Source organism: Microcaecilia unicolor, chromosome 2 (assembly GCF_901765095.1).
Source record: "Microcaecilia unicolor chromosome 2, aMicUni1.1, whole genome shotgun sequence".
Taxonomy (NCBI): Eukaryota; Metazoa; Chordata; class Amphibia; order Gymnophiona; family Siphonopidae; genus Microcaecilia; species Microcaecilia unicolor.
Genome location: NC_044032.1, coordinates 289,113,473 through 289,125,420, shown reverse-complemented (window position 1 = coordinate 289,125,420; position 11,948 = coordinate 289,113,473). Strand labels below are relative to the sequence as shown.

Below are 11,948 nucleotides of genomic sequence, written 5' to 3'. Positions count from 1 at the left end.
TGTTGTTCTTAATAAAAAAGATTTAAACATATAATACTTTTCTTCTCATACTGATTTAATGCTTTATGGTACAACATTGGACACTCAGATTTTGAGAGACATTTTGTTAGCTTCATGGGAATTAGTTTCTTTTTTTTTAAATTATTTTATTTATTTTTATTCACACAATACAGGTTGTATTCACAAAGTACATACTATAAAACCAAGTGTACAATCCAAGAACAGCAAAACATGTTATATAGTCCACATGTGGGATACAAATGCAATAAATAAATAAATCCATGTCAATCTTTGTACTTTTATGACATCCTGCATTGTATTGTCTTATAATTGTTTAAATCCCCCCATCCATTCTACTTTTCATTTCTCCAGACACTCCATTCCAGTTCTCAACAGTGGGAATTAGTTTCAAGTGACTGCTAGGGGATGGGGTTGGATAGGATACAAAGCTTGCAAGGGGGTGGGGGTTGAAAGGGGAGGGTGTCTATATACGTAGTACATCCCACTCATGAGATGTGGGTGTGTTGGTGGTAGGGAAGAGGGTGGGATAGGGATGGTTGGGAGGGAAAGTGGGATGGGGATTTCTGGGATCAGGTGAGGTATGGAACTAAGGTTTTTTTATGGGTATGGGATGATCCTTCTGTCAAGGTTGGTATATGGGGTGGGTTACTATTGGAAGCTTTGATGTGATTCATTGTATTCTATTCATCTATGTACAAGCGGAGTCCTGGAGTGGGGTGGGAACACGTGTTCTTAGAGGGGTGATGCTATGTGGGGGATTCAGGTTGGGGAAGGAGTTGGTGGCTGGGACAGCTCTCCTTTGTCAGAATATGCATTTTACTTTGGTTGTCGCAATGTATTGACATCTTTTAACAGTGAAGGGAGTGGGGATTAATTCTGCAATCAAGGTGCTTCCAGGACATTGTTTCATTTTATGGGAGTCTGATTGCAGCATATTTAGTGAAGGGGAGGGGTCCTATGGGGAAGGAATACCGAGTAGGTGATTCCAATAGGGTTTGGGGATAGATAGTAACTTGGAGTGGATGAGGGTAAGTGAGTGGTAATGGGGAGGGGTGTTGTGTGGGGCATGCAACTTCAGGATCAAGAAGGTTGGGGTTATGGTTTGGGATGGTATATAAATGGAGCACATGCTAAGACAGGTCTTCAGAGGCTGTGGGAGTGGTCTGTGGGATTCTCCAGGTCTTTTAGCTGGCTGGGATTGTTAGGCAACACACAAGGGGGATGGTGGCTGGGACGTTCCTCTGGTCTTCAGGGTTGGGATATTCAATATTTCATTTTCTCCACTTTTTACCCTCCATGACTCTTAACTTCTTAACTTGGGATGTGAGAGGAATCTATTCACCCATTAAGTGTCAGAAAATTCTTCTCTAACTATAGAAATGTAAAGCATCTATTGCTTTCCTGCAAGAAACGTATCTAGATGCGAAAGAGCATGAGAAACTCTGTAAATGGTGGGTTGGCAATTACTTTCATGCTCCTGCACTACATAAAAGGGCAAGTGTGATTATTCTTATTCATAAAAGTATACAAGTGACATTGCATCAAGTCATCTCTGACCCTGCTGGTAGATATGTGGTTTCCCTAGTATCCCTGGACAGAGTGAAATGTGTTTTATGTAATATATATGCACCTAACACTTTATGACAAATTTTTTTACACCTCATTGCTAAAATTATTGCATAATTTTGCAGATTATCCAATTATTACGGGAGATGATTTCAACAAGGCCCAAGGCCCCTTTTTGGATCACTCCCATGTGGCTAGGGCCCCGACTGTTTCTTTCAGGGGAGGCATCTCGTAACTTTGTGATGTTCTGGGGATGGTGGATGTGTGATGGACGTTACACCCTTTGGACCATGATTATACTCACTTGTCGAAGGGCGCACTCCACCATGTCCAGAATTGATTATATTTTGATCTCTAGGACTCTCCTGTGGGATCTGCGGTTATTGGGCCCATCGAGATTTCAGATCATGCCTGGGTGAGTTTATCCCTTACTCTCTCGGAGGGCCCGAGGATGGCACCCCAGTGGCAGTTTTCCATTAAATTAAATAGAGATGTCAAGTTTTTGGATTATTTGTTCGATAAATGGTGAATTTATGATCAATGTAATCAGGTTCATGTGAATGAACCTATTCTCTACTGGGATGCAGCAAAAGCGGTTTTAAGGGGTGAGATTTTAGTTTATTCTAGCTATCAAAAAAAGCTCAGGATCGAGAAATGTTGCTTTTAGAGAGACAAGTCACTCAATTGTGTAAATTGTATGAGCAACACTGTTCCCCGCAATATAAACAATTACTTCTGGAGGCACAACAAGCTTTAAATTCGTTACTACATCACTCAACCCAGAAATCTCTCACATATTATAAGTATTGTTTGTATAAACATGCCATCAAGAGTGGTCGCCTTCTGGCTCAATTGGTGAAGCACTCCAGGGGTCTATCTAAAATATTACCTTTGAGGGTTGGTCATGGGGCTTTGGTTTATACGGATCACGGAATTAACACAATTTTTTGATCTTCTTTTCAGAACTTGTATTCCATTTCATTAGAGACACATTTAGATAGTGCTGTCTATCTGTCTAGTTTGGATTTTCCGCAGAACTTGGATGTTGACTTTGCTCGCATTAATACACAGATTCAACCAGAGGAGGTAAAGTTGGCCATTCGTCAGTGCCCTTTACATAAGGTACCCAGTCCTGACGGGTTTTCAGAGGGAATTTTACAAACTGCTTATAGACCTAATTGTACCAGCTCTGACTTCAGTACATAAATGCCATTCTCGACTCGGGTTCCCTGCCAGAAACCCTCTTCATGGCTCACATTATAGTTCTTTTGAAGCCAAGGAGGGATTCTGAGAGGCCTGAAGCTTATTGCCCCATATCGCTTCTAAATTTTGAAGCAAAATTGTTTGTGAAATTCTTAGCTAACGGATTGATGCGGGTGTTACCCTCATTGGTGGATGATTCACAGGTGAGGTTTGTTCATGGGAGACTATTTTCCAAAAACATTCGTAAGGTTATAGCAGCATTAGAGAAGGTGAAGAGTAGTGGAATCCTATGAATGTCCATCAGCTTTAATGCTGAAAAAGCATTTGACAAGGTGGTGTGGAGATTCCTTCATGGGACACTCTCAGCTTATGGGATTTGTGTTTTTTCTGCGGAGGCTATTTTGGCGTTGTATAGTTGACCCCAGGCTCAAGTCTGGGTACATGGACTTTTATCAGGGGCCTTTGATGTTCAGTGTGGTACTCGACAAGGCTGCCTATCGTCCAATGGCCTGGTGGTCTAATGGATCGACCTCCTCCTACCCCCCCCCCCCCCCGCCAGAGCATCGACCCTGATCCCCCTTCCCCAAATCATAAAAAGTGCCTCAGTAGCTCCCCTGGTCCCCTTCCTCTCTCCCCCCAATCACAAAATACAATGGCGGTCCAGGATGCATTGTGCGGGGTGGGATGACACCATTTTCAAGAAGGTGCTTGGAGAAGCAGGAGTGAGTGGGCATCACTCCTGCTTCCAACAAAAATGTGGGGGTGGGTTGGGTCTTAGATCTCCACTAGACCAAGGTAGTGACTGAGGGGTGGGGAAGTAGGCCATGTCTGACTTTGTTGGGGGTGCTGGGCCAGGCCTGGTGTAAAGGGGAGGGGGAGTGCTTGACCACCAAGGCATGTAGAGGGAAGGGGAAGCCTCTGGACTACCAGGTTAATTTGACTTGGGGGAGAGGAGCCTAGCCCGATTTGGGGAGGGGCACTAGTCTTAACAGGGCATTTTGGGTTGGGTTGGGTTGGGAGAAAGGGTCTTGCCATGGCATGCTTTTCTTTTTTTTTAATCTATTTTCCTGTCGGTGCCTAGCTAATCACTGGTCAGGTACTGACAGGAAAGTTAGTGCAAAGCGCTGAGCAGCAAATTACTGCCATGATTTAACACAGCATTAGTTTGCACACCCATTACTCTGACCATGCCACGGCAATTTTTCTGCGCTAGGTTCACGATAAGAGTTTCACTCAGGTGTTCTCAGTTTCCATCTGCTACATAACCCAAACGTCCTGACCAGTCTGGAGTGTTGCTGTGGAAAGGGATTAATTCTATAACATTGTGGGCATACTGCATGGGTATAATGTATGCCTACTCTCTGTGTGCACACTCTCCTGGATCTTCAAAATGAAAGTACACACATACTTATGCTTTGAAAATTAGCCCAGGTAACCTAGGAACTTACATTTACACATGCTCTTTGGAAGTCACAATTTTTGCAGGTTAAATTAAAACACGTGCATTTACATAAGTCCAAATCTTGCCCTTGGGAAGACATCCCCAAAAGCAGGTAAACTTATGCACATACAGGCTGTGCACACATAAGTTTACCCACGTATCAAGTGGGCAGTTTGTAACAATCTATTTCTGTACTTAAAGCAGTGCTTTACCTGTAAAATGGCTCTGAAAATTACCCTTTTGCTACCCATTTGCTACCCATTTTTGCACTATTCGCTCTGTTTGGCTTCCTGCACTGTCTCTGCTCCAGCTCTGCTTAGTAAATGTTTTTATTTGCTGGTCTGTCTAAATCAATATTCACCTGAGCCATCTATTTGTCCTCAAAATTCTGAAATAATCTAAATATATACATGTGACCACAGAACACAGTTTTGTCACATTTGGAACAGCAGGGAACACTGTGTGCCTAATGTTACTGTATTAAACACAAACCTGGTTCAAAGAAACAGAATATGACTCAACAAACACAAAAAATTCAGAAGCACAAATTATGTGACATAGTGCAAGAAATGGGAATCTTCTTTTGTCATAAATTATTCCTGAAACATCACCATATAGACTCCAGATTCAAAAATGTTAACTACGGACATCAATGCTTTGGAATCTGTATTACATCTGTCTAATGCCATGGAATCATTTTTTTTGGCTGTGCCAAAAATTATTTAAAGTTGGAAGATGACTTTTATATACATTGCCTGCCTTTCTTATAACAAGGAATAAGTCTCAGATGTGCCCACACTTTTAGCAACAAGTGCCCAATACCAACTCTTACCAACATGTACTGGATCAGTACCAAAGGCATGCCCTGCATTTTCAATGCCACAACCAATACCAAGCTGTCGTCTCACATATCATGCCAGGACACCAGTGTCAGCATAGGCGGTCGGTGGCCCAACTGTTTGGGGAGGCTAAAGGGGGTGGGGTTAGGAGTGGAGCCAGGGGCGGAGCTTATATCCATAATTGTCTGACAACACACAGAAAAAAATAAGTAAAAATAAAAGTCACGATTAATACCTTTTATTAAATGTAGATATTATATATGTATCATACGTCAAAGAATAAAGTGGTTGCTCAAAGCATATACTAACCACAATTGCTCAACTGCAAAACACTATACACAAACTTGTGCAAAAACACACTCAGAACCTCACTAAACCATAACAGCACTAATTCCAAGGACAGGACGAGCTACAACCTTATGTGTGGAAAGGCAGCACTGTAATTACACGGGGCTCTAAAACACCAGTACACAACCTAGTGAAACAAAAAAAACCCCAAAAAGGGCTGAAAATACTACACGCTAGCAGAATACTGCACCTTGATCACACATGAAAAACATATGACACAACAGATATGAAGGCAAAATACTGAACTGGAAAGTTACCTCAAGAAGTCAGACTCAGCATGCAGCAATAGTAGAAAAATTGAAACTTACATGCAAAATTTCAAAGATGCACATTTCCAAAAGCTGACATATTCCATTTAATAAATTCTGAATAAAATACTTTTTTCTACCTTTGTTGTCTGATCATTTAGTTTTTCTATTCGCTTTGGTCCCAGTGTCTTCTGTTTTATGCAGCGTCTTCTTTCCATTTGATATTTTTTTCTCTCACCATGTCCACCATCCTCCTGTGTCCTTATGCGTCCTGTCTACCATATGTAGCCCTGTCTCTATCCTTCAGTATCCTAATCCAGCTCTTAAATTCATCAGTTTCCCCTCCATCCATATCCAGCATTTCTCCTCACTCCCCTCCATCCATGTGCATATATTTCCCTTCCCTCCATCCATGTCCAGCACCTTCCTTCTTTCTCTCCTACTCTTCCATCCAGTGTCATCCCTCTTTCTCTCTCCATCCTTCCACCCATTACCCTCTCCCAATCCTTCCGTCCATTGTCTCCCTCTATCTCCCCTTCCTTCTAGACAGTTCTCTTTCTCGACCCTTTTCCATTCAGCATGTCCTCTCTCACCCCATCCTTCCAGTGTCTTTCCTCTTTCCCTCCCTACCAGCGTCTTCCCTCATTCTGCCCCCTCCTTCCAGCATTTTTCCTCTTTCTCCCTCCTTTCATCCAGCATTTCTCAGTCTGACTGCTAGGGTCTCCCCCAGTTTCTCCCCAGCAGCTTCTCTCTCTCTCCTGCCCATGTCCCCTCTTTCTCTCCCCATCTTTCCACTCTTCTCTCTCTCTCTGTACCCCTCTGCTCTTTTTTTCCTTCTTCTGCAATCTGTTTTTTTACTGTTGTCTCTAGTGATCATTCAACTTTACTACTGTAATTCATTGTACGCCAGGCTCCCACTTTATTCCTTAAAAGATTTGAGCTAATACAGTCCACAGCAGTCTGCCTTCTCAACTACGTCAAGCCTTTTGATCACATTACTCTTCTACTCTGTCAAGAACAATGCCTTTGTGAGCATGGATTCAATTCAAATTTCTAGTTCTGTTTTTTAAATCCCATCTCCCCATGGCCCCAGATTACCTCTCCCGTTTCATTATACCCTATACCCCCACCCCCCCTCCCCTCACTTACTCCACTCTACCAATACTGGACTTCTACAACTTCCTCCTCCTTCTCTTATCCGACTAGAATCTACTCAGGCCTCTGCCTCTAGCTATGTTAGCCCTAAGCTATGGAACACTCTTGTTCCCTTGACTTCAGTCAGAACCCTCCTACTGCTCCTTTAAATCTGCCTTGAAGACTCACCTTTTTGCCGTTGTCTATAATGCTTTCTCCCCCCCCCCCCCCCCCCCCGGGTCCTGTCTCTTCTGTTCGCTCTCACCCATCTGCTGGTCACTCTGGCCTAACGCGTTCTCCCTCCGACGCCGGCGATTCAATCAGTGTTGCCAGGTGGAAAATTTTTTTCCCACCCAATCCAGCACAAAAACCGCCCAAAACCCGCCCAAACTCAAACCCCGCCCCTGACACCCCCACCCCCGCGTCATCACCCCGCCCCCGCCGTCATCAACCCCGCCCCCGCCGGCCCCGCCTCCCCCGTCACCGCCTCCCACGTCATCGGCCCCGCCTCCCACGTCACTAACCCCGCCCAAAAACGTCACTAACCCCGCCCCCCGCGGCCGAAAAAGCCGCACAAAAAACCGCCCCAAAGCCCAAAAACCAGCCCAAAAAACCGCAACCCGCCGCGGGCAAAAGTTTCCCGCGGCGGGTTGCAGAAAACCGCCCAATTGGGCGGTAAAACCGCCCACCTGGCAACACTGGATTCAATCTGTCTGCGTCGGAGCCTTTCCCTCAGACGCGTCCCGCCTCCTGTAATGCAACTTCCTGTCTTACGCAGAGGTGGGACGCATCTGAGGGAAAGGCTCCGAAGCAGACAGATTGAATCGCCGGCGTCGGAGGGAGAACATGTCAGGCCAGAGTGACCAGCGGATGAGTGAGAGCGGGGGGGGGGGGGGGTGCAAGACTCGCGCAGGAGTGGGGAGGAGGCAGAGACCAGTAACCAAGATCTGTTTGGGGGACCGACCCCTGCACCCCACCTAGCTGGCCAAGGGAAGTCCACAATTGGCTGGCTGGGGAGGCTTAGCCTCCCCAAGCCTCTTATATGGGGCGTCTATGAGTATCAGAGATACCAAAGCTCCCAGGCTATGCCCACATTTCTATCCCAGAGAAACAGTATTAGGATTTAGGAATGATTACCAGACTTAGCTCACATATTGTAACCAGGCGCCTCTCTTGTGCAGCCAAGGATAGAACAATCTCCTCCAGCCACAGGCTCCCGGTACAGTGAAGAAACAGATGTCCACCAGTAACTTCAATCTTAAGAACTTTTATTCCATGCAGGTTTCTAGTACACAGTTCCAACAGCAGCATAGCACATACCAGGATTCAATACAGGCTTTCAGGCTCCAGCCTGGGCTCTTTATCCAGTGCACAATAAACAGTAATTCAATTCCCAAGACAAACAGTTCTTTCAGTTCATCATCACAGTTCAGTCACCCAGCAGCATTTTCTACCTTCTATCCTCTTTACATTCAGGAGAGTTCAATATTTTAGGGATTCCTTCTACCCAAGGGTTTTCCCCTGCATCAGCTTCACACTGAATTCAATACTTTTGGGACTTCCTCTCACCCAAGGAATCTCAGCCTGCTTCAGTACTTTAGGGACCTCCCTGCCCAAGGGTTTTCAGCCTGCCATTGCTTCTCCCCATCAAGGTTGCCAGCTGGGAAAAATTTTCCCAGCCCAAAACCAGCCGTAAACCCGCCCAAAAACCGCCCGCAGCCAACCCCCGCCTCCCGCGTCACCTAACCCCGCCTCCCGCATCACTAGCCCCGCCCCCGACGTCACCTCTGACGTCAACCCCGCCCCTGAAAGGCTTCTATTGGACCAATAGAAGCCCCAGAAAAACTTCTATTGGACCAAATTGGACCAATAGAAGCCCCAGCAGCGGGAAAACCGGCCAATCGGCGGCCGCTCGAAAACCCGCCCAAATCCCCGCAACCCACGCGATTCGAAAATTCCCCACAGCCGTTTCCGAAAAGCCGCTCAATTCTGCGGCTTAACCGCAACCCTGGCAAGTTTGCTCCCCGTCCTTGCTGCTCTCCCTGAACGGAACTAATGAGACTCCTTCCCACCTGCCTAATCAATCCCTGGCTTCTGCCTTCACAACCAATCATTCTCCACTCATTAGCTTCTCTACACACCCATACCAGCTGAGTTGAGCCTGAGCCTAATGAGGAGCTCCTGCACACAGGGTTTCCTATCTCTCTTTCCCCCTAGTGGCAGCCAATCTACACCTCCTCCTAGCTTACACCCATGTCTTCCCTGATTGCAGCTAGGAGTCCAGTCCGGGTTCTTCATCTCCCCCTCCTGGTTCCTTGCCTGCAATGCCTTCTGAGACTTGTAGTTCAGACTGAAACTGCCTTAACCCAACTATCCTGGATGTGACTTTATCACAATATATGTAATAGCCACACCAATTCCTAATGGACCAGTTCAGGCTGCATCCACATTTTTAATTCCAAAGGATCATAAGATGCTATCCAAAGTGAAAGACCACTTTTGTGCTGTGTCTGAATATCAGCTGCTTTCACGGAAGTGAGATCATCCCTGGATCGAGTGATGCTTCTTCAGTCTTTTCCATTTTCTGTGGCTCTCTAATTCCCTAAGCCATGTCCGAAAGATATAGGAGGGGCGCTCAACCCAGCCTTCAGGACACACCCAGCCAGTCAGATCTGAAAGGTATCTACAAGAATCTGCATGAGATAAATTTGCATGCACTGCCTCCACTGTATGCAAATCTCTTTCATGCATATTCATTGTGGATATCCTGAAAACCTGATTGGCTGGGTGTGTCCCAAAGACTGGATTTAGAGCCCCTGCTCTAAAGCATTTGTCCCTGTCTCCCCCCTCCCCCCCCCCCCCCCCCCACACACACACACAATAGCTCAGGAGAAATGCTTCAAATAACCAGTTCCAAAAACCTTTATTAATGGCACTTGTTAAAAAATATACATATATATATAGATATACAGATATTACGACTTTAGAGCAGCGCTGTCCAACCTCGGCCCTCGAGGGCTGCAACAACATTGTCAGAGTTTCAGGATTTCCCCAATGAATATGCATGAGAGATATTTGAATGCCCTGCCTTCATTGTATGCAAATAGATTTCATGTATATTCGTTGTGGAAATCCTGAAAACTTGACTGGCGAAGGCAGAGGTTGGACACCCCTGCTTTAGAGGAATCACAGGTTGACAGGTTCATTGTGAAAGAAGGCACACAGAGAGGTGAGCTGTCCTGAGCAGAGGTTAGTGTGACAGAGCAGGAGGTGAGGTGTTCCACCAAGCATGTGTCTTCACACAACAGAGCAGTTGCTGACTGTGCAGTTGCGTAATAGGGAAGAAAACAGCTGCTGCTGGCTCTGTCAGGAAAGTTGTGAATGAAAGAGCTTCTGCTGGAAGAACTGCAGGCTGCAGTGGTTAGGACAATGGTTGCCAGCCATCTCTCCCCCTCCCCCACTCTGAGGTTCAGCACTGGAAGCACAGTGGCTCAGAGCCTGTAGGGTGATGAGCTAAATTGGGTTTCTCTTATCTCTGCTGGCTCTAGCTTCAGGAAGGAAATGACAAGGCTGGAGGCATCTCCTGTTGTAATGGCAGTCATATGATACATGTCCATCTGTGTGAGCCTGCATGCATGGGAATCTGCTTGTACAGACTGGGACAGGGGAATGGCTGCTAGATGCATAGAACAGTCCCGTGACCCTCATGCACATCTCTGCTTATTGTATGTGTGTACATGCTTATCTCTGTCTGTCTGCTCCCTACATCTTTTTCTCCCTGGTGGCTGAGGCTCTACTAGATCTCTTCATGAGCCTGCACTGTTTGTGGCACTGTTCAGCTCCTTTCGCGTCCCAATCCCAGATCTGCTCATAACCTTTCTCAGGCTGCCACTGGCTCTGCTAAAGCCTCTCTCAGATCTGGAAGGACACTGCACACCCTACCAGCCCTAGCATTATATTCTCCCTCCACGTCAGTCCCATGGAGAAAACAAGAAGCTTAGTGAAGACATCCAGGACTAATTCTGTCTCCCATGTGTTACGCTTAGCTGCAGGCTTTGGGATTTGATGATTAGTTAACACCCTTTGATACCACAGTTGCAAGGGGTGAGTAATGAGAGGAGACGTGGCCAGCATGAACTAGCACCAGACCCCTGAACCACTGGACCTCATAACTATTCCCCGTCTGCTGACAACTAGCCAGCCACGTGGCTACTGCGTAGGGCCTCCTGCAGACGTTCTTTGCTGGGCACCAGCCACGGCCCTGGAAGCAGCGCTGGTCGGAACCAGGGCTCCAGGTACACTGTAGGGATGCTGCCCCTCCTCCCATTTGTGAGAGTATCTGATGGTATTTGCTCAGTGGGAACAGGAGAGACATATTCCCTGTGATACTCCATCTGGCTTGTCAGAGCACCCTGCAGAGTGTCTTCACCCTGCGCAGGAGCTGAAGAAATAGGTTTCCTGTGATGCTTCCTCTGCTCTCTGCCTCTTTCCCCCTCTTTTTGGCTTCTAGGAGGACTTCTTACAACCCCATGAGGGCTGCTCTCACACTTCTGACCCAGTCCTCCTGCTGACCCCCACTCCCTAATGTCATCTCCCACAGAGGGTGGTAACTGTCCCTCTTTCTCTGGAGAACCAGTTTCCCAGCCCTCAGCTCTGTTGCTCAGATCCACCATAGAATCTGGCTCCTGCTTACACCCCTCCTGTAGGACCTCAATACTTGAACTGTGGCTGTATTCACCATCTGCAGAGAAAAGAGAAGAAATTCCAGGTAAAGACAATTCCTGGGACCCTTCAACTTGACAACATTCATCAAGAATACAACCAGATCCCTTCCCACCAGAACTATCACTCAATAGTTAATATCCTCATCCATGACCCTACTATACAAGGAAGCCCCTGGGGATAATATATGCAATCTTGTATCACTCTCAGATATGGCTCCAATGGAAGTAAAATCCTGACTGGCTCAATCTGTCCCCTTTTTCTGGAGTAGGGTGAGCTGGCTGTTTCCAAACAACAAACCTTTATTAAAATGACTCGACACAGCTGCTGTGTTTTGGCTCCGGAACGCCTGCTTCAGGAGTCATAGAATCCAGCGGGTTGATGTTTGCTTATATAAGATTGTAAATACGAGAAACAAATCTAATG

The 11,948-nt window shown here is 46.3% G+C and overlaps 1 protein-coding gene across 5 annotated transcripts in view; it reads right to left on the bottom strand.

Annotated features, from left to right (window-relative positions):
- Positions 1–9,706: 9,706 nt before the first annotated feature.
- The window catches only part of MAGIX (MAGI family member, X-linked), an 81,137-nt gene continuing 78,895 nt past the window's right edge, over positions 9,707–11,948 (bottom strand). For all 5 annotated transcript variants that reach the window (XM_030194250.1, XM_030194251.1, XM_030194254.1 and 2 more), the window contains one exon: positions 9,707–11,541. In XM_030194250.1, coding sequence (XP_030050110.1) covers positions 10,994–11,541 — 548 coding nt within the window. In that variant the 3' untranslated portion in view covers positions 9,707–10,993. The remainder of the gene's footprint in view (positions 11,542–11,948) is intronic.